This window comes from Lactuca virosa, chromosome 3 (genome assembly GCF_052849685.1).
Source record: "Lactuca virosa cultivar CGN04683 chromosome 3, Lactuca_virosa_CGN04683_v6, whole genome shotgun sequence".
Taxonomy (NCBI): domain Eukaryota; kingdom Viridiplantae; phylum Streptophyta; class Magnoliopsida; order Asterales; family Asteraceae; genus Lactuca; species Lactuca virosa.
This window is the reverse complement of record NC_136428.1, coordinates 80804444-80827374: the sequence shown is the minus strand read 5'-3', so window position 1 is coordinate 80827374 and position 22931 is coordinate 80804444. Positions and strand designations below refer to the sequence as shown.

General features: G+C 40.4%; 1 protein-coding gene and 1 pseudogene across 1 annotated transcript; both read right to left on the bottom strand.

The window, feature by feature from the left end:
* Positions 1 to 3011: 3011 nt before the first annotated feature.
* On the bottom strand, positions 3012 to 4540 carry LOC145163721 (callose synthase 12 pseudogene; annotated as a pseudogene).
* Positions 4541 to 21126: 16586 nt separating this feature from the next.
* LOC145163720 (uncharacterized) lies at positions 21127 to 21990 on the bottom strand. The gene is made up of 2 exons (XM_079082511.1): positions 21553 to 21990; positions 21127 to 21444 (listed from the first exon to the last, which is right to left on the bottom strand). The coding sequence occupies exons 1-2, from the start codon at positions 21988 to 21990 to the stop codon at positions 21127 to 21129; spliced, it is 756 nt and encodes a 251-aa protein (XP_078938637.1).
* Positions 21991 to 22931: the final 941 nt, after the last annotated feature.

The following is a 22931-nucleotide window of genomic DNA, read 5'->3' as shown; positions in this document are numbered from 1 at the left end:
GTGGGTTGGTGGTGGGTTGAATGTGAAACTGACGTGGCGCACATGTGGCAGCACTTTTCCGGTGGGATGGGTGTGACCACTCCCCATAGTCTTACAATATCCATCAAGTAAGTTCAATTCAAATAAATTTGTCTAAATTGCTAAGTGAACCTTCGTTTATCAAAAATATTAAAAATATTAAATTGAATATGTATAAAAAAATGAAAAATTACATCAAAATGCTCTTGTTCTTATGGTGTATCAGAATATCCCTATTTGATTCATTAATCATAGTAGAGCTCACGTCGTGATATTAATTGGACCGATCTTTTTATTTACAAACGTGAAAATTTTGAGCCAATAGGGAAATAAGCAACCGGAATTGGTGCGCTTTTTATGCTCTTCTTCACCTTTGCATCGTGGTCACCATCAATGTTCTCAACTTTTCTTGATGCACTATTTTTATCATTTCCTTCATCCATCACCTTGTTTGTACCCGAGAAACAACTAAAGAAACCAGATATAATAGCCATCTTGATCGAAGAAGATAAAGAGATTGAAATTTAGTACTTGTAAAAAAAATCTAGGCAAAAAGAATTCTTGAAATATGTTCTTAATATTATGGTTGATAACCTTAATTACATTAATTTGGAATATTTATACACCAAAAACAATTCATTTCTTAAAAATTTCCTAATAATTTCTTGGCGTGGGGAGGAGGGTAATGAAATAAACTAATACAATGTATGTCTTGACTATTCTGACAATTTTCTTTGTTAGTCAAATATATTGTACGAAAGTCACTTTCTAAGGCTTGGGCGTCAAGGACTCGATTGTTAAACTTAAACCACAAATTTAAATGCCCATATGTTTTATTTTGCACGTTTGATATATAGTTTGTAAGTTGATTTTTATTATAATAGTTGAATTTTATGTAATATTTAACTATTTATAGAACGATATATATGTCGTGTATGATACACGTATACGGTATTACTTATTTATAAGATGATAGATACATAAAAACAAAATGATAAATGATTAAAAAAAGATGTTGATATGGATCCCCTAAAATTTATGATATTTAATGGAGCATGAGGTTTAATTGGTAAAGTTGTATAAAAATAGATTCTTGATGTGATAATCCATTGCATTCTAAAATGTTCAATCCATTGAAAATGACCTAAGTGCTTGTTTGATAAGCCACTAATTATGGTGAAGAAGCTCTAGCTCGGTCATCTGAAACACACATTGATTGAAAATATTTGACAGTCTTGTCCTTTGCCTACACATGCTCCTTTTTCCTTCTTCACTCGCCATACATTGAAGGACACCATCACCCAACGCTTTCGTTGTCCAGCTGCAACACCTTTCGATCTCCTCCAACGCCACCTTACTCCAATGATGCCCTTCTCACGCACACGACCCTTACCTCGGTAACAACTACTTATTTAAGGCGTGTGTTTTGAATAAAGTATGTGTCACAATTTTGTTTTATAAATATATATTCTATACGGTACAAATAAATAAGACATTATCATGCCATTTAGTGGAAGGCGGATAATGGGAAGTGATGTGGGGTTAAGATCTCTTCTAAGGTGAGGAAAAATGAGATGCTCCCATTCCCTATAGTCCTTGCATTTTTGTCAAGAAAGTTGCGACATAATATGATACGCTAAAGAAAACTGTGTCACTATTTCATATAACTCATTTGGTAGGTAGTTTTAGCGTCAGACTAAATCGTAGCTAAGTGGTATTAGGCTATCCATATTAATGTAATACCAACTAATATTTTTATATATGTTACGTGACTTCTACAATAAACTTCTATGTCAAAACCAACGTATTTTTTTATCATTTAAATAAGAGAAATATCTTAAAATTTAAACATTGATGTGTTAGTTTGTTATTTCATTAAGAAATACTTTCATGTTTTACATGCGCACCTTGATAATAATAAAGTTATAATATAAGATTCTTTAGTGTCATTATAAAATATATTTTTATATACATAGATAATATATTACGATACACATAAGCTTAAAATGTGTGATATATTATTATAAAAATCATTAAAGTAAGGAGTAAGTGGCATGGAAATAACGGCCTCATGCCATTGCAAATGTTTTGAACACTACTAGAAAATTGGTGCAATAGCTACAGTACAATCCGTACCTATAAGCGGATAGCTACGGGATTGCTACTGAAAACTGGCTGTAGCATAATGGCCCGTCGCTAAATTATAACTACGGATTAGCTACAGAAACGCTACGAAATAGCTATGGAATTTTCCGTAGCTACTATAGCTACGAAAATAAATAGTTACGGATTTCCTACGGAATAGTTACGGAATAGCTACTATAAGAGTCGAATAATGAAAAATAATAATAATGGGAATAATAAGAATAATAATGGAAATTATAAATCCGTCGCTATTTCGTAGCTATTCTGTAGCTATTTTCTTCCGTCCCTAGCCCGTAGCTATTCCGTAGTTAATTATTACAGAATAGCTACGGATTTGTATCTGTATCTATTCCGTAGCCAATGAGCTTCGGAATGGCTACGAATTCGCATCTTTAGCTATTCCGTAGCTAATGAGCTACGGACTAACATCCGTAGCTATTCTGTAGCTATTCCGTTGCTAAATTAGGACGTCCCATTCTGTAGCTGATCCGTAGCCATTTCGTAGCTAATTAGCTACAGATTTTTTCCGTAGCTATTTTCCGTAGGAAAACCCCAAGCTTCAGCAATGGATGGCCTTTGCTTGGCATTTGGAGGTGCATATACTCCTTTTACTAGCAAGTACAGGTAGTATGGCAACCATGCTATGCTCACCAGCCACCACCCATTTTAGTAGGAGGGAGATGAAAGAAAACCTCAAATTACATAAAACAATCAGATTAGTTAACAGATAACTTTAGTTTTGATCTTCTAAAGTACAACCATTTTCATGAAATCAGATCTTAAGTATTTTACAAACACAAGCACACTTTGACATATAATAATGCAAAACAAAGAAGGAATGTCATATTGCCCGACAAGACAAACACAAAAGTCGTCGCAGTATAAAAGATGCATCAATCCTGCAACAGAAATAAAATATCACAGGTAATTAACCAACATTATGTTGTAGCAAGATAAAGAACTAATTATACAATTAAGACTTGAAGAATTCCAGATTTATTACCTGGAATCGTTGTTTAAGTTTTGGTTTCCCTTTCAACAACCATTTCGCATATCCCAAACCCCTACTAAATGCTTCATTGAAAAGGATTATGGTTTGCATGGACTGTGACCCCGACAACCATGATAAAGCAGTCACTGGTGTCTAGTGGCGGATGTAGCTAGTAAGAAGTGGGGTTCATGCACCCCACTTGGAAGTGGGTCCCACCTATTATATTACCAAAAAGACCCTTAAACAATTCTTTTTTACTAAGAAACCCCCTCCATGGCACCCACTCTTACAAGAAAAGTCTCTCTTTAACTTTTTTTTTTGCTGGAAAAAAACAAAAAATATCCTAAAATTTCTAAATATTATATTTTATATGTTTTTTTATATATAATGGACCCCGGTTAACTTCGTTCCTGCATCCGCCACTGCTGGTGTCAACACGATCATCCCAAACATCATATCATACATGCGTGCAATCGAGACAACAGTCTCCCACAACTGAGCTTTCTCCAAAATGGTTCGGAACACTTGGGCAATCAAAAGAACACCCCACCCAGTGGGAAGGAAGGCCAACAGAATCGTTAACAGATCAAGAAGCTTGAACTGTGTGAACACCATAAGAACAATGATTATAAGTAATCCAACAAATCTAACAATGAACTGAATCAACCGATAGTAGATATGTTTTCTCACAGAATACTTTTTACGTGCGTATACAATAGTCATATAAGCTACAAGAACCATAGCCATGCAGATCCAAGAAAGGAAGTAAACAACAATGCTTTTACTACCAGCAACAATACCCAACTTATAAACCATTCCATACTGGAAAAAGAAAAATCGTAAATCCAAAATAATTTCTGAACACTTTCCATATACACTAGTTGTTCTCAGATGATCATGTTCATCATACCACCACTTTTCCCAACTATCTTCAGGTGTTGCAAGCACACTACCTCGAAAGTGTATCCAGTTGATGAAATAGTAAAAATCACCGACTGTTTTTAACCAATCGAACCCAGAAGGATTGAAAACAAATGGTGCCATGATCCATGAAACCACAAGGAACCAACTTGAAATGGTCAATGCAATGTAGGCAAATGTTCCTTTAGCAACGGGGCTATATACAACATAAATGATTAGGATCAAACCAAGTTCAATCGCCTTTATAAAATGACTACGAGCATATAATCTATAATTCTCAGCAAAACTGGTGTGATGCACTACAAAACCACGCCCTGTTGCCCTGTATTTTTCTCCACCGTGAAGGATGGTTCGACCAAAGTAATGAGAACGGGTTCCCACAGAAAATGTGTAGAATACAGAGGAAAGTTGTAGCCACATAAGGGTGGAAAACGGTGCTGAAGTGGAGACGAGTACCCATCTCATCGTGAAACCGCTTCCAAAACCTAGAAGTAAACCGGACATCTCGGTCTGACACCACCGAGACAGGCACTCCATGACGTGCCACTACCTCTCGCACATAAATATCGGCCAACATCTCGACCGAGATGCTCTCCTGGATCGGTATAAAATGGGGACTCTTGGTCAACCGATCCACGATGACCCAAATCAAATCAACCCCACGTGTAGTCCTAGGAAGCTTCGTAATGAAGTACATAGTGATATTCTCCCATTTCCACACAGGAATGTCTAATGGATGCATATGGTCGTGGGGCTCTGGTGCTCTACCTTAACCTTCCTGCAGGTCAGGCATCTCTCCACATACCAAGCTATGTCCTGCTTCATGTAGGGCCACCAGTAGTCGGGTCGAAGATCCCTATACATCTTTGTCGCCCCTGGATGGATGGAGAACCGATACTTGTGGGCCTCATCCATCAACACCTGCCGTACTCCGCCCCAGTATGGTACCCAGACCCTCCCATGAAGGGTCAATAATCCTCGGCTATCGTAATCAAACGAAGCTACTCGGCCCACTATCCTCTCGCACTTCTGGCGCTCCTCCTTCAGGCCCTCAACCCGCGCCTCCCTAATCTTCTCCAATAATGGAGTAACTACTATCATCCTCAGGCAGATATCTCGAATCGGAGCCGCTACCGCCTTGCGGCTCAGGGCGTCGGCCACTACGTTGGCCTTGCCCGGGTGATAAAGGATCTCAAAGTCGTAGTCCTTTACCACATCTAACCACCGACGCAGCCTCATGTTCATATTCAACTGATCCATGAGGTACCTCAAATTCTTGTGGTCCGTGTAGATAGTACACCAGACTCCGTAGAGGTAATGCAGCCAGATCTTGAGGGCGAAAACTGTGACATCCCCAATTTCAAGGCTAGAAAAAGACCGATTTAATTTATGCTTTTAAAATAATTTCAGAGTAATCATTTGATTAAAAGTGTTGCGGAATTTGTTCCCAGATAAACATGATAACTATGTTATCAAATCATTTCCGAAGAAATGAATTTTATTCACTTAAACCATTGGGATGTCATTGTCAATACAAAAACATAAGCATAAAAAAACTTACATTTATTTACACTAGTGATCTACTTCTCTTTTAATCTCTCAGTGTAAAGCAACTTCGTATCGATACCTGTGATACAATTAAACTGAGTGGGTCAGGCTTGGGAGCCTGGTGAGCATATAGGGTTTTCAACCCACAATAAATAATAAACTTATTAAGTTCTCAATCAACAATAAATTTATTAATTTCATCAACCAAATAACCCTAATTACCCATTCCCATTATCCTCACTTTATGTCCCTAAAACAACTATCACAAGGGACCCAGCCTAAGGATTTTCACAAGGGGTGACAATATTGCTTTCCTCTCCAATTTATGTCAAACAAGACATCCTAACATAAAACAACTAACAAGGTGACAACATTGCTTCCCTCTGCAATATATGTCAAATAAGATAAACACCGGGGTGACAACATTGCTTTCCTTCAGCAATTTATGTCAAATAGGCACGAAGTCACATCGTCGCCATGTGCTAGTCCATAGCTCTTATTCATCGACAGTATTTCCCACGGGAGTTCCCCCCCCCCCCCCCCCCCCCGCAATACATGTCAATGGGTTTTCCATATGCTCAGTCCATAGCTCTTATTCATCAACGATATTTCCCACCGGAGTTCCCCCCCGCAATACATGTCAATGGGTTTTCCATATAGCTGATGAACATACTAAGGGGTTTCCCCAACCATACATACCCTAAAGGCACTCATGAGGGAAATAGAGTATAGCGAATGAACACTCAAGTCCATTAACACCTACAGGTTGCGAGCCTGCTAGTGTTCCACAGACCGTCTAGAACAGTCCATGGTTGTCATCCATACTCTGCTGAATGACGGGGGTCAACGTTTGGGTAAGGGCTTTTCTCATATTGCACCACTCACGCCAACGTTTGGGTAAGGGCTTTTCTCATATTTCACCACTCACTCTCAACTCATGATCTATATCACTGATCATCTCATCTATCCAACTCACCTTTCATCACACACCCACTATTTAACTCATGATCTATATCACTAACTCACGAAGCTCGTCTGATCACTTCATAAAAGAACAAAGACTCCAAAGCTCTTCCAAATAAAAGTATAGGGAAAATACTGATAAAGTACTCCCGTACGCTCCCGTACCCCGACACGTAATAGTGTCAAAAAGAAGAACTAACGGATGAACACATAGTTCAAAAACACCTAAGGAACATATAGTTCAAGAACACTTTATGAACATATAGTTCAAACATACGTACCGATTACAAGTCTACTAACGTTCCACTGGACTATCTAAAATAGTCTGTGGCCATTGTCTATAGTCTGCTAGATGACTAGATCATCTTAAACATCGATACCTCTCATCACTTTTATTACATCACACATCATCTAATTCATCTACCCATGTTTTACCCAACATATTTGTAGATAAAGATATATATACAGTTTAAAACTTGTATAAAACATCAATTCAACAGTCACCTCAAATAAACAATTAATATATTTACACATAGCACGTATTTTAAGGTAAATACTTCATATCTATGTGTAAGGTGAAGGTAACTACACACTCACTTGATTTAATGATAACCGGGCAGCACTTCGTTGCCTAGAATGATCGTTTCTAATAAAACCGGGAGTTTCATTGAGAAATCGGGCTCTACGAGGTTCGGGCTTTGAAACCAAAAAAATAAATTTCCCGGGCTTCTCGGGCACTCCGGGACGTGTTCCGGGCGTTGGAAATGATCTCGAGGCTTCGGGGGAAGTCAAAATGATAAAAATATGAGTTTAGGGGTGAAAAAGGGCAAAATCCCAAAGTTACCCGGGAAGTCTCGCAACCCTCTATTTATAGGGGGAAGCTTCTGATCGGACGGCTGAGAAGCCTCCAGGTGGCGAAGATCCGAAGCTCGCAGGACATAGGCTCGCACGTGGCTGCGCATGCGAGGGGGCTGCTGGCAGCCTCTGATTGGACCGAAGTCCGGATCCGATGAGGGAAGCTCGTGGCTTCTGCGAGGGTTCGAACACAAGGAAAAGAGGGCACACGTTGGATGACTCAGCAACATTCCGGACAGGTGGCACATGCGAGGCGAGGAGACGTGGCAGAAGTCCACGTGTGCGAAAATTCCCGATTTTGGCATTATTCCTCGATTTTCGCGCCAAACTTTTAAAATCCATAACTTTCGCATACAAGCTCCGTTTTTGACGTTCTTTATATGCACGCGTAGGTAAAATTACGCTCTACAACTTTCGTTTAGACTTCGTTGGCTAATTTTGACTTTAATTTTTATATTATTATTTTTAACAGACCGGGACAGGAAATCCGTTAAAAATTCATAACTTCTTTATCCGACGTCCGTTTTCGTCAGACTTTTTTACCGTTGTGCTACTAATGATGAGACCTTCGATTCCCGTTTAGGTTGTGTCGGCTAAAAATCACTCGATCTAAAATTCGAGTTTTTAGCTGTCTACTGCTAAGCTGAAACTTCGAAAAATCATAACTTCCTCATACGAAGTCAGATTTGGGCGTTCTTTTGATACATACTCTCAGTTTAACGAGCACTACGAGTTTCGTTTAGATCACTAAGGTTAAAAAGTAGTTTATCAAAAACTCACTTTTTACGACATTCGGCACCGTGCCGGTTTATCGCGAAAATTCGACAGGTCATAACTTCTTCGTTATAACTCGGATTTCGGCATTCTTTATATATCCGTAATCCTTGTCACGCCCACTACAAGTTTCTTAATAGATATCGACTTTATCTAATATTTAATTTTGACGCTTATTTTTATTCTTAATTATTTAAACCCTAATAATTAAGCATAAAACACATAATTTTCACATAATATTCACATAATTCCTTTTCATTTCTTCTAAATGAGTTACAAAGGTTAACCTAGACCATTATATCAATATTAATGCCTAGCCTAGAAACACGGGCGTTACAACTCTCTCCCCCTTAGAATGATTCCGTCCCCGGAATCACACATCAGCAAACAAATACGGGTAGCGACTCATCACGTCACTCTCCGTGTCCCAGGTGAGATTTGGCCCAGTCGTATGTTTCCAATGCACAAACACTAAATCGACCATTTTGTGTCACAACTTCTTAGTCTTACGGTCAACGATTGCCTCAAGTTCTTCAATCAACCTCTTGTTTTTATCCAACCTTAATTTAGAAATGGGAATTATGTCGGGCACATCTCCCGTGAACTTCCTCAAATAACACACACGAAAGGTGTTATGAATACCCTCCAGTTCTTCCGGTAATTCTAGCTTGTAAGCTTGATTCCCGATTCTCTGAAGAACTTTAAATGGTCCAATAAACCTTGGACTCAATTTTCTCCTCTTACCAAATCTTATAAGTCCCTTCCACGGCGAGACTTTAAGTAAAACCGAATCTCCAATTTCGAATGATATCGGTTGTCTTTTCTTGTCAGCATAGCTCTTTTGAGCAGCTAACCTCCTTTCCCTAATCACTTTCAACTTTTCAGCAGTGTGATGGACTATTTCAAGTCCCATAAACTGCTTTTCCTCAGCTTCCAGTCAACATGATGGCGTTCGACACTTTTCCCCATACAAAGCGTGATAAGGTGCCATCTAGATGTTCGAGTGGAAACTATCATTATAGGAGAATTCTATTAGAGGTAATTGTTCATCCCAGTTACCTTGGAATTCCAGGGTACATGCTCTCAGCATATCCTCCAATGTTTGAATTGTTCGTTCGCTCTGACCATCGGTTTGTGGATGGTAAGCTGTATTCAAACACAACTTGGTACCTAATTCCGCTTATAGACTTCTCCAAAACCTTAAGGTAAAACGGCTGTCACGATCGGATACAATCGTTAATGGAACACCGTGAAGCCTCACCATTTCCTTCACGTAAGAATTCGCAAGTTTATCCATAGACCATTTCTCGTTGGCTGCTATGAATTGTGCACTCTTAGTGAAGCGATCAACGACCACCCAAATCATGTCGTGACCGTTCCTTGTTCTGGGCAGTTTAGTCACAAAATCCATGGTGATACCTTCCCATTTACCCATGGGTACAGGTAAAGGTTATAAACTCCCATACGGTTTCTGATGTTGTGCCTTAACCCTAGCACAAGTTACACACTCAGCCATGTACTTAACAACATCGAGCTTCATCGTCGGCTACCAGTAATAGGGTTTTTAGATCCCTATACATTTTCGCACTTCCGGGATGAATCGAGTACATGGTTTTGTGAGTTTCTTCCATCAGAAGACCTCTTACTCCTTCCGTCTTAGGTACCCAAATCCTATATTTGAATACCTTCAATCCTTGACCGTTTGTATCAAACACCAACGTTTTTCCCAAACGCTCCTCCTTTCGGTCATTCTTTTCTTTTCAAGATTTACCTTCCGACTGAGAGCATCAGCAACAACATTTGCTTTACCAGGGTGGTAAAGTATCTCACAGTCAAAGTCCTTGAGTAACTCTAGACAGCGCCGATGCCTCATGTATCAATTCCTTCTGATTAAAGAGATATTGAAGACTCTTATAATCAGTGAAACGTTTGCATTTAGTACCATAAAGATAGTGCCTCCATATCTTTAAGGCAAATACTACCGCTGCCAACTCCAAATCATGAGTGGGGTGGTTCTTTTCATGCTCTATCAATTGCCTTAATGCATATGCTATCACTTTATCCCTTTCGGTCAGAACACAACCTAACCCAACTTCTTTAACAACGAACGCGATATTTCTATTGATCGCTTTGATCATCCTTTACTTCGATTTGACTTAAGTCAACTACTACATCGAACTTGGTTCTCTGAACCATGTAACAAACTCATCGTAGTCGGACTCAATTTCATATGACCACTAGGGTCGGAATAACAATCATCTTCTTAGTCATTACCGAAACGATGGTAAGGACAGACTAGAATAAGACGGAATCAATTACTAACTCCTTGGTAACCTTATGACTTTCCTTGATCCAAGTGTGAGTCCTGTGCTTCCAGTAGTATAGATCTCTACTACTATTCGCACCTACTCATACTCGTCCCAAGTACTGTCTCGCAGTCCCCAAGTCCTAAATTCACAAAACAATTTAACACATACGAATGTGCCCAATTAATCATAAAATTTTCCTAGACTCTACTAGGACTTCTTCCATGCGTATCTTCAATCATCAATTCTACTTCAACTTGGTTGGTGATGGAAATTCCAGACGATGGAACAACATCAAGAATTACACCAACCATTCCATCATTCTGCCAATCGAAGGTGTACTTCAGACGTACCGTACCCCTCTAAACGTTTCGTTATTTTATTAGACATATTCTAAAGGCAAGATACCAGTCTTACGATATCTTCTGATAGGTATCATTCACTATCATAAGCTTTTCATTTCCTCCATCTTTTCAATTCTCTACGAGTCTTTACCATAACGTTTTGTACACCCAAACAAACGTTCGGTGTACTGGGCGAGAATTTAAGATAAGAAAGCTTTATTTACGATAGACGTATAAATCTCCTTATCACTTCGAAACGTTTACATGCTAGTTCTAATATCGTAATCATACACTTAGAATCCTACACACATAAGGTTTCCAGATCCGGTCGGCAACAGACCATAGATCCGAACAAATAATAGCATATAAGGCACCCTTATAGCTATAACATAAAATGTTTAACTCATAAAACATTTTAGACATATTTCCTAAAAAAAACTTGTGCTTGTGTCTAAAATATAGCAGACACTCATCTCACAATCATCGCTTAGCATTCTAATTTTAAGTCTAGAAATCCTACAAATTCCTAGTTCGCTTAAACAAATGCTCTGATACCAACTGTGACATCCCCAATTTCACGGCCAGAAAAGACCGATTTAATTTATGCTTTTAAAATAATTTCAGAGTAATCATTTGATTAAAAGTGTTGCGGAATTTGTTCCCAGATAAACATGATAACTATGTTATCAAATCATTTCCGAAGAAATGAATTTTATTCATTTAAACCATTGGGATGTCATTGTCAATACACAAACATAAACATAAACAAAACTTACATTCATTTACACTAGTGATCTACTTCTCTTTTAATCTCTCAGTGTAAAGCAACTTCGTATCGATACCTGTGATACAATTAAACTGAGTGGGTCAGGCTTGGGAGCCTGGTGAGCATATAGGGTTTTCAACCCACAATAAATAATAAACTTATTAAGTTCTCAATCAAAAATAAATTTATTAATTTCATCAACCAAATAACCCTAATTACCCATTCCCATTATCCTCACTTTACATCCCTAAAACAACTATCACAAGGGACCCAGCCTAAGGATTTTCACAAGGGGTGACAACATTGCTTTCCTCATCAATTTATGTCAAACAAGACATCCTAACATAAAACAACTAACAAGGTGACAACATTGCTTCCCTCTGCAATATATGTCAAATAAGATAAACACCGGGGTGACAACATTGCTTTCCTTTAGCAATTTATGTCAAGTAGGCACGAAGTCACATCGTCACCATGTGCTAGTCCATAGCTCTTATTCATCGACGGTATTTCCCATGAGAGTTCCCCCCCCGCAATACATGTCAATGGGTTTTCCATATGCTAAGTCCATAGCTCTTATTCATCGACGGTATTTCCCACGGAAGTTCCCCCCCGCAATACATGTCAATGGGTTTTCCATATAGCTGATGAACATACTAAGGGGTTTCCCCAGCCATACATGCCCAAAAGGCACTCATGAGGGGAATAGAGTACATCGAATGAACACTCAAGTCCATTAACACCTACAGGTTGCGAGCCTGCTAGTGTTCCACAGACCGTCTAGAACAGTCCATGGTTGTCATCCATACTCTGCTGAATGACGGGGGTCAACGTTTGGGTAAGTGCTTTTCTCATATTGCACCACTCACGGTAACGTTTGGGTAAGGGCTTTTCTCATATTGCACCACTCACGCCAACGTTTGGGTAAGGGCTTTTCTCATATTTCACCACTCACTCTCAACTCATGATCTATATCACTGATCATCTCATCTATCCAACTCACCTTTCATCACACACCCACTATTTAACTCATGATCTATATCACTAACTCATGAAGCTCGTCCGATCACTTCATAAAAGAACAAAGACTCCAAAGCTCTTCCAAATAAAAGTATAGGGAAAATACTGATAAAGTACTCCCGTACGCTCTCGTACCCCGACATGTAATAGTGTCAAAAAGAAGAACTAACGGATGAACACATAGTTCAAAAACACTTAAGGAACATATAGTTCAAGAACACTTTATGAACATATAGTTCAAACATACGTACCGATTACAAGTCTACTAACGTTCCACTGGACTATCTAAAATAGTCTGTGGCCGTTGTCTATACTCTGCTAGATGACTAGATCATCTTAAACATCGATACCTCTCATCACTTTTATTACATCACACATCATCTAATTCATCTACCCATGTTTTACCCAACATATTTGTAGATAAAGATATATATATATATACAGTTTAACACTTGTATAAAACATCAATTCAACAGTCACCTCAAATAAACAATTAATATATTTACACATAGCACGTATTTTAAGATAAATACTTCATATCTATGTGTAAGGTGAAGGTAACTACACACTCACTTGATTTAATGATAACCGGGCAACACTTCGTTGCCTAGAATGATAGTTTCTAATAAAACCGGGAGTTTTATTGAGAAATCGGGCTCTACGAGGGTCGGGATTTGAAAACGAAAAAATAAATTTCCCGGGCTTCTCGGGCACTCCGGGACGTGTTCCGGGCGTTGGAAATGATCTCGGGGCTTCGGGGGAAGTCAAAATGCTAAAAATATGAGTTTAGGGGTGAAAAAGGGCAAAATCCCAAAGTTACCCGGGAAGTCTTGCAACCCTCTATTTATAGGGGGAAGCTTCTGATCGGACGGCTGAGAAGCCTCCAGGTGGCGAAGGTCCGAAGCTCGCAGGACATAGGCTCGCACGTGGCTGCGCATGCGAAGGGGCTGCTGGCAGCCTCTGATTGGACCGAAGTCCGGATCCGATGAGGGAAGCTCGTGGCTTCTGCGAGGTTTCGGACACAAGGAAAAGAGGGCACGCGTAGGATGATTCAGCAACATTCCGGACAGGTGGCACATGCGAGGCGAGGACACGTGGCCGAAGTCCACGTGTGCGAAAATTCCCGGTTTTGGCATTATTCCTCGATTTTCGCGCCAAAACTTCTAAAATCCATAACTTTTGCATACGAGCTTCGTTTTTGACGTTCTTTATATGCACGCGTAGGTAAAATTACGCTCTACAACTTTCGTTTAGACTTCGTTGGCTAATTTTGATTTTAATTTTAATATTATTATTTTTAACAGACCGGGACAGGAAATCCGTTAAAAATTCATAACTTCTTTATCCGACGTCTTTTTCGTCGGACTTTTTACCGTTGTGATACTAATGACGAGACCTTCGATTCCTGTTTAGGTTGTGTCGGCTAAAAATCACTCGATCTAAAATTCGAGTTTTTAGCTGTCTACTGCTAAGCTGAAACTTCGAAAAATCATAACTTCCTCATACGAAGTCAGATTTGGGCGTTCTTTTTATACATACTCTCGGTTTAACGCGCACTACGAGTTTCGTTTAGATCACTAAGGTTAAAAAGTAGTTTATAAAAAACTCACTTTTTACGACATTCGGCACCGTGCCGGTTTATCGCGAAACTTCGACAGGTCATAAGTTCTTCGTTATAACTCGGATTTCGGCATTCTTTATATATCCGTAATCCTTGTCACACCCACTACAAGTTTCTTAATAGATATCAGCTTTATCTAATATTTAATTTTGACGCTTATTTTTATTCTTAATTATTTAAACCCTAATAATTAAGCATAAAACACATAATTTTCACATAATATTCACATAATTCCTTTTCATTTCTTCAAAATGAGTTACAAAGGTTAACTTAGACCATTATGTCAATATTAATGCCTAGACTAGAAACACGGGCGTTACAAAAACTACGGCCCCCAACTCCAAATCGTGCGTCGGATAATTAGCCTCGTAAGGCTTCAACTGTCTCGAGGCATAAGCTATCACATGCCCCCGCTGCATCAACACTGCTCCCATGCCTGTGATCGAAGCGTCACATTAGACTACAAAATTATCTACTCCCTCGGGCAGGGTGAGAATCGGCGCCTCGCACAGTCGCTGCTTGAGCGTCTCAAAGGCTATCTGCTGCTTAGGACCCCAACGAAACACCATCGACTTCTTGGTCAGTCGGGTCAGCGGAACTGCTATCTTGGAGAAATCCTGGATGAATCTCCTGTAGTACCCTGCCAATCCCAGGAAACTCTGAATCCCAGATGGAGACCTCGGGACCTCCCACTGCATCACAACCTCAATCTTGGATGGATCCACTAGTATACCCTTCTGGTTGACAAGGTGCCCCAGAAACTGCACCTCGCACAACCAGAACTCGCACTTGGAGAACTTTGCGAAAAGTCTCTCCCTCCTCAAGGTCTCAAGCACCTCCCTCAGGTGTTCCTTGTGCTGCTCTTCAGTTTTGGAATAAACCAAGATATCGCCAATGAATACTATCACATACCGATCCAGCATCGGTCTGCACATGCGGTTCATGAGATCCATGAACGCGGCTGGAGCATTGGTGAGCCCAAACGGCATCACCACAAACTCGTAATGGCCATAGCGGATCCTAAAAGCGGTCTTCTACACGTCATCATCTCTGACCCGCATCTGGTGATATCCAGACCGAAGATCAATCTTGGAAAACCAAGATGCTCCCTGAAGCCGGTCGAACAAATCGTCTATCCTCGGCAGTGGGTAATGGTTCTTCACCGTTACCTTATTCAGCTCCCGGTAATCGATGCACATACGGTGCGACCCGTCCTTCTTCTTCACAAACAGGTTCAGGGCTCCCCATGGTGAACTGCTCGGCCTGATAAAACCCCTGTCTAGCAGCTCATGCAGCTTCGTAGACAACTCCTGCATCTCGGGAGGAGCCAACTGATATGGTGGCTTGGCTATCGGAGCCGCACCAGGGACCAGGTCAATCCGGAACCCAACCTGTCTCTCCGGAGGTATCTCAGGCAAATCCTCCGGGAATACGTCCAGATACTCTCGCACCACTGGAACATCATCGACTATCATCTTACCCTTATCCCGGGTATCCATAACATACGCGACATATCCTGCACAGCCCTGCTGAATGTGACGTCTTGCTCTCGCTGCAGAACAGAAGACTGGTCCGCGCTGTGGCCTCTTGTCCTGAATCACTAACTCTTCTCCACTGAGAGTGCGAACTCTAAACAACTGCTTCTCACAATCTATCACAGCCCCATTGGGGCTCAACCAGTCCATACCTACTATGACCTTGTTCCCTCGCAGGGGAATAGGAACCAAATCCACTGAGAACTGCTCATCAAATAGTCGCAAAGTACATCCTCTATGAACTCTCGTGACCCTGACGGTCCTATCATCAGCTATCTCGACGTCGAGTGGACAATCCAGCTCCCCTGGATCTCTGCTAAATCGCTTGCTAAGCGCGAGCGACACAAATGATCGGGTAGCCCCCGAATCAAATAACACCATAGCTGAGATGCCGTTCACTAGGAACGACCCTATACAAACACATAATCATGAGAAACAAATAATATCAAATACAGAGGTAAGAAGAAAAAAATATACATACCCGTCACCACGTCAGGAGCTGCTCGTGCCTCCTCTGCAGTAAGCTGAAAATCCTTGCTCCGCGCCGTAGGCGCCTCAGCCCGACCCTGACGGCCATCTATAATCCTCAAGGTGGTAGGAGAAGGTGCTGCCACCTTCCCTGCTGCTGCTAAGCTCGGTCACTGGGACCGCTTGTGTCCCCTCTGATTGCACTGGAAGCAAATTAAGTCTGATGCTGGTGTGGTGGTGGTAGTAGCTGTACAATCTCGGCTCATGTGACCCGTTCGGCCGCACTTGTAGCAGCCCGAACTCCCTGCCTTGCACGCCCCCTCGTGCATCCTGCCGCATTTGCCAAAATGACCGTGGCTCTGCTGGCTCCGAGATCTATGATCCGGGGATCGAACCCGGGTCACCCGCGTAACAGGCGGGAAACTTGGTTGGATGTCAAGTCCACAAAGAAAATTACACCCTTTGTTTGCAAATAAAACGTAATATAATGGTAAAAAGGGGTATCGATCCTCGGGGAAATGGTTGTACTAAATCACCAATGCAATCCAATCGAACTAGTGAAAATAAACTAACTAACTACAATTAAACTAAAAAGGGGGGGGGGGGGGTGTTATGATTGTTTGAAAACTAAAAGACTTGAATAACTAAATACTTGCAATTAAGCAAGAGAGTGAGATGCTCAAATATTAGAGAGAATTGGTAAACCAAGGCAATTCAACACAATGAACATTTGTGTGTTTATCATTAGGATTTAACATGAAGCTTATCATTCATCCCAAATTGGTTATAACAATCATGAAGCATGATATGCCAAGATTTCTCATAGGTAGTATAGAGGTTGGGGAAGCCCACAACACACCTTCTTAATCAAGATCAAGGGTCAATTGAAGCAATTAAACCCAAGAAGTTGATTAGCCTTAAGAATGAAGAAATCCCCAATTCCTAGAGGATGTCAATGCTTACACATCCATAAAGGAGTTATGATTCATAAGCTAGAGATGATTTCTACCATCATAAAGCATTTGTTCTAAGTAAATTCAATGATTCAATGCTAAACCAAAGAAATAAACCAACCATTGCTTATTAAAGTACCAAGCTCATGATCAAAGCACTAAACAAGCATAAGAAATATGAACTAGAATCATAGACATAAGATAAATGATAAATAAGCATAAATCCTTCAAAAACCCACAAACATTCAGAGGTTTTAGCCAAGGTCTACCAAAATAGAGAGTTTAGCCACTCATGGCAATAGAACAACAATCACAAAAGTCTAATTGCATAAAGAAACTACCAAATAACTTGGAAAGATGAAAAGAAAAATGACTCTTGAGCTTCAAAATCGCCTCCTTCAGCTCTTCAATGGTGTAAAATCGAAAGTATGGCTGCTAGATCTGATCCCCCAAGGTAATGGCAAGCCAAATGACCAAAATGCCCAAACTGGGCAGTTGCGCGGGTACCCGCGCGACGAAAATTCCACCCGCACAAATGTTGCTGTAATGCTATTGGTCCTTCATTCCTCCACTCCACCCTTCCACTACCAAAGATTCCTTTGGTCCCCTCCATATCCATGTGATTTAAACCACCCAATCATCACTTAGCTTCAAAAATGGATGCTCCAAGCCCAAATTAACAATCCATGATCCATTTTTCACAAGCCCACTTCATCCAAGCCTTTATCTTTTCAAGCCCCAATCTTCTTTAGTGGATCTGCCAAGCCCAATAATGTATCGAAAAGCCCACTAAGCCCACCTCCAGTCAAACCACAACCGCAATGAGCTCCAAAAACCTGCAGAATACCTCATGCAACATAAAAAGTACCCGGTACGAACCATACTAAAGAAAATAAATAAAATACAATGCAATAATGATAAAAAGATCTAAAAATCTAAAATAAACTAATAAAAATAAGGAAATAAAATAAGCTATCAAATTCACCCCAAGCTTAAACCTAACTTGTCCTCAAGTTAGAACAAGACTAATATGAGCTCGGGATGAGCTAAAACTAAAAAGGAAAAAGAAAGGTACCATAGAACTTGGTCAACATCAGTCAACATGGTCAGAATTAGTCCTTCATGGACCCTACGCATCCTCAAAATGTTCCCCCGCTTTAGAGCCATAAACCACACTCTCAACCACTTGATGGGCGAATAGATCACGGTTGGATGCAGTCGCGGTGTGCAAGACAAAGGAAACAGATATGCGCCCAGTGGGGGCACTTTAAATCACCAATGCAGACCATAGTGCACGAAGGAAAGTCGCCTCTTCACACACTATGATTCCTACATTTGTCAGGCTAAAGTGTATAGTAACGAAATAGGGTTTTGCAGCACGACCTCCTGGCAAACATCCGGTTTCAGAGGCTTCTCCCTTGTACTGTCCTTTACAGTTTACCGTCTCATTGTCAAGGCCTTTTCTCACCAAAAATAAAAAAAAATAAAATAATAAAAATTCTACTTAACGTAATCTAAACCTAACAGCTTAAATCTTCATTCTTGAACTTCTGTTATTTGGTCTTCAGCCTCTTTGTTGTTTGATATTCAGCCTTCTTATTTCTCTCATTTTTTTTGAAAGAACGTCTTGAACTTGGATTCTTGTTCTTCTTTTTGTGTTGCTCATTTTCTTCATTTTTCTTCTTTGTTTTTGTTGCTTTTCTTTAATCCTCTTCATTGTTTCTTTTTGTCTTCACTTTTCCAATTTCTTCATTTTTTGTGTTTTCTTCTTGGAAGGTTTAAGGAATTTCACCACGTAACATAGGATGGAGGCTAACATGAACACCTAAGGATAATTGACAATGTGCCAAGATCAACTAAAAAGGGTGGGATATGACTCAAAAATGGGTGTTACCGAAAAAAACTTGGTCCCAAAAGATGTGAATTGGGGGACCCACTTCAAAGTTCATCAAGCTCCTCAATGCAAGGTGTGATAAACAGAATCTATCTAACTATCTACTCTAGACCCCTAGAAAAATGATAACCTATCCTAAAAAGGTAGTGAGAATCTAACTAAGCAAGGCTTGGACGAGACTCGGGAGTACTAAAGGGTTCTCCCTCCAAAACCAAGATGTGAGTCTTCAATATCTTTAATGTCTTCATAATGCCTTACCGGGCTAATCTTTGCTCGCACACATTGGCATGACCAACCACATCCCTCCGCACCTAGACCCAATCAAGATACCTGCATCTGACCCCCACACAAGCGGTCTTAAAATGGTCTATGAGGCTCAAAACGTGTCCCATTTATCAAATACAAAGAATTCCATATCAAGACCCGGGACCAATCTATGATTCAATACTTATGACTCGGCGCTCTGGTACCTGTAGGGATGAGAAGACAAGAGAGAACAAAAATGCATGAACTTAAACTAGAATGCATCTAAAAAGTATGAAAATTAGAAAAGAAAGAAATAAAATATGCAATATTTTTGAAATTTTTATGAATGACCTAAATGAGTTACTCTAAATGCAACTATATACAACCAAAATGCAATAAAAATAAAAATATAAGAATACCTCACCCCAAGCTTAAAATTAAGCATTGTCCTCAATGCTTAGGATGAGAGTAAGGAAGGATCATACCGGGATCAAGGTGGAGGAGGCCCGCGAGGACGGTATGGAAGCAACACATGGGTTGTACAATGATGTGTGGATGGAGCTCTTGGCCACCTAAATACACATGGATGAAAGCTTGGTCGCGCAAAGGAAGCATATGGAATGACTCAAAATTTTCTTATGAAGTGACACATTTGCGCGGGCACCCTCGCAAACTTTGCGCGGGTGGTGGTTTGGTCGCGCAAATAAAGAATTAGCATCATTGGTCTCGCAAAGAAAGGGAAGGATTTGGTCTTGGCCGCGCAACAATCTATGAGGGTGGAAAGCAGCCGCGCAATCAGTTGCGAGGGTGACTGTCGGCCGCCCAGAACTTGCGCGGGTGGGGGAGCCGGCCGCGTGAACTAATCAGATGCAACCCCATGTTGGGGTAATTTGGAACTCGGAACCTGCGCGGCTAGGGGTCGGTCGCACAACGTTTGTGCGGGCACCCGCGCAAGTTGCAGATTTTTGACACTTTTTGCATACATTACCAAGATCATTGCTAAACCTCAAGATGCTGATTTTTAACCGACTTCAAGCTTAGAAACACCAAAATTTCAAGCAAGATTATTTATTTACAATGCATTTATTTAACGTCTTTGCCAAGACATAGCCCCGCTTCCGTCAATCTTCATAAATCGGGATTTGCAATGTTACGTTGTCGAATTCTCCCGTGTCAAAGTCTTCATAAAATGGTTTCAAACATTTTCCATTCACTTTGAAGATTTGATTCGTTTCCAAACTCTTGATTTCAACCGCACCATGATCAAACACTTTTAAAGCAATGAAAGGTCCGTGCCATCGAGATCGCAATTTTCCCGGGAATAACTTTAAACGCGAATGATAAAGAAGAACTTTTTTGACCCGAAACAAGGTGCTTTTGGGTTATGTGCTTGTCATGAAAAGCTTTTGTCTTCTCTTTGCACCTTTTAAGCCTTTTAATTATATTCTTCTTGACCACTTCCATCATTGGAGGATTCAATCTTCTTTGAGCCTCTCTCCTAGGCTTGCAATAATCTTCCATAAGAATCTTGTGTGTGCATACATTAGGGCTTATCCTGTTTATTGGATCAATCACATCAACCCGGTACAATGGAGAAATGTTGCTAGGGTACCTCATTGACTCAAAGATGTTGAAGTGAATGATCTCTCCATCAAACTCCATAGTAATTTTCCCTTTATGGACATCAATGATCGTGTGAGCGGTATTCATGAAAGGTCTTCCAAGGAGGATCATAGATGATGTGGAAGGAGTATTCTCTTAAATATCAATGACATAAAAATCCGCGGGAAAAACAATTTGATTAACTTGTACTAACACATCCTCCAACACTCCTCTTGGAGATACACTTGACTTGTCTGCTAATTGAATGATTACTCCGGTTTCTTCCAAAGGTCCAACATTGAGAGATTGAAAACCCGAATATGGCATCACATTGATCGAGGCTCCAAGATCTAACATGGAACTTTCGACATGCAAATCACCAATGGTACAAGGGATAGCAAATATTCTCGGATCCTTGCATTTGGGAGGTAACTTCTTTTGGATAACCGCAGACACGTTTGCATTGACTTGAATCTTTTCATTTGCTTTGAATTTCCTCTTCTTGGTGCACAAATCCTTGAGGATTTTTGCATAACTTGGAATTTGCTTAATAGCATTCAATAGTGGAATGTTGATTTGGACCTTGTGGAAAGTTTCAAAGAATTCATTTTCTTCCTCTATCTTCTTGGAAAAGGCTAACCGGGAAGGGAAGGATGGTGGTATGACCAATGGCTTGATAGGCTTGTTGGAATATTCGGGTTGCTCAATGTTTGGAACAACCGGTTCCTTTGGAGGAACTACCACTTTCGAAGGTTCAACAATAATAACTTCATATTCGTCTTCTCTTGAAACTCTTTTAGGGTTGCTTTCTCCAAGTGTTTTCCCACTTCTCAAGGTTATTGAACTAACATTGGGATTCTTCTCGGTTTGAGATGGAAGTTTACCCCTTTGTTCCATCTTATTGAGAGCAGTGGCCAAGTCTCCAATTTGTGCTTGAATGTTAGAGAAAGTGTTCTTGGTCTCTTCTTGAAATTGGGTTTGTCTTTGAGAAAGAGAAGTAACGAGTTCTTGAAGGCTCATTTGATGGTTACCACTTGATTGACCTTGTTATGGAAGTTGTTGGTAATTTGGGGGGGGGGGGGTTATAAGAAGTTTGTGGATATGAAGGTTTTTGGGAAGGATATTGCGGATGTTGGGGTCTCATCAAAATGTTTGGTGGATTTTGCTTTGGTGGGTATAGGTTGTTTGGGTTATTCCTCCAATTTGGGTTGAAGTTGTTTTGAAATCCCATGGGTCTTGGTTGACCTTGATATCCTTCCATTGCATTCACATATTCCGATTCACTTCCAAGAGTGGGACACTTATCCGTATAATGCCCCGTCATTGCACAAATACCGCATACCATCAATTGTTGACCACTTCCCACCACCATTTGACTTAATACATTAGTCAAATCTAAGAGCTTTGATTCCAAGTGTTGGGTGTTGCTAACTTCACCAACCACTTGTGGAGAATTTCTCTTCATTTCATTTCGAGTCCAAAAGTTCCTTTGATTTTGAGAAATGGTTCCAAAAAGTGATCTTATCTCTTGAGGGGTTTTGTTGAAGATGTCACCACCACTTGAAGCATCAATCATCCTTCGATCTTTTTCATTCATACCCTCATAAAATTGTTGAAGAAGTAGTTGTTCGGGAATGTTGTGTTGAGGACAACTTGTACACAAGTTGTTGAATCGCTCCCAAAAATCATGAAAAGTCTCATTCTCCCCTTGACGAATCCCCAAAATGTCACTTCTTTGGCTTGAAATTCGGGAGGCGGGATAGAACTTGCTATTGAAGGCTTTGAGTAACTCTTCCCATGTGTGAATAGATCCCGGTGGTAAGTTGAATAACCACTCTCTAGCTTTATCTTCCAATGTGAGCGGAGAGGCGGTTAACTTGAAATCATCCAATGTCACATTTTCGGGCAACATGCTAACACATATCATATGAAAGGACTTCAAATGCTTTTGGGGATCTTCT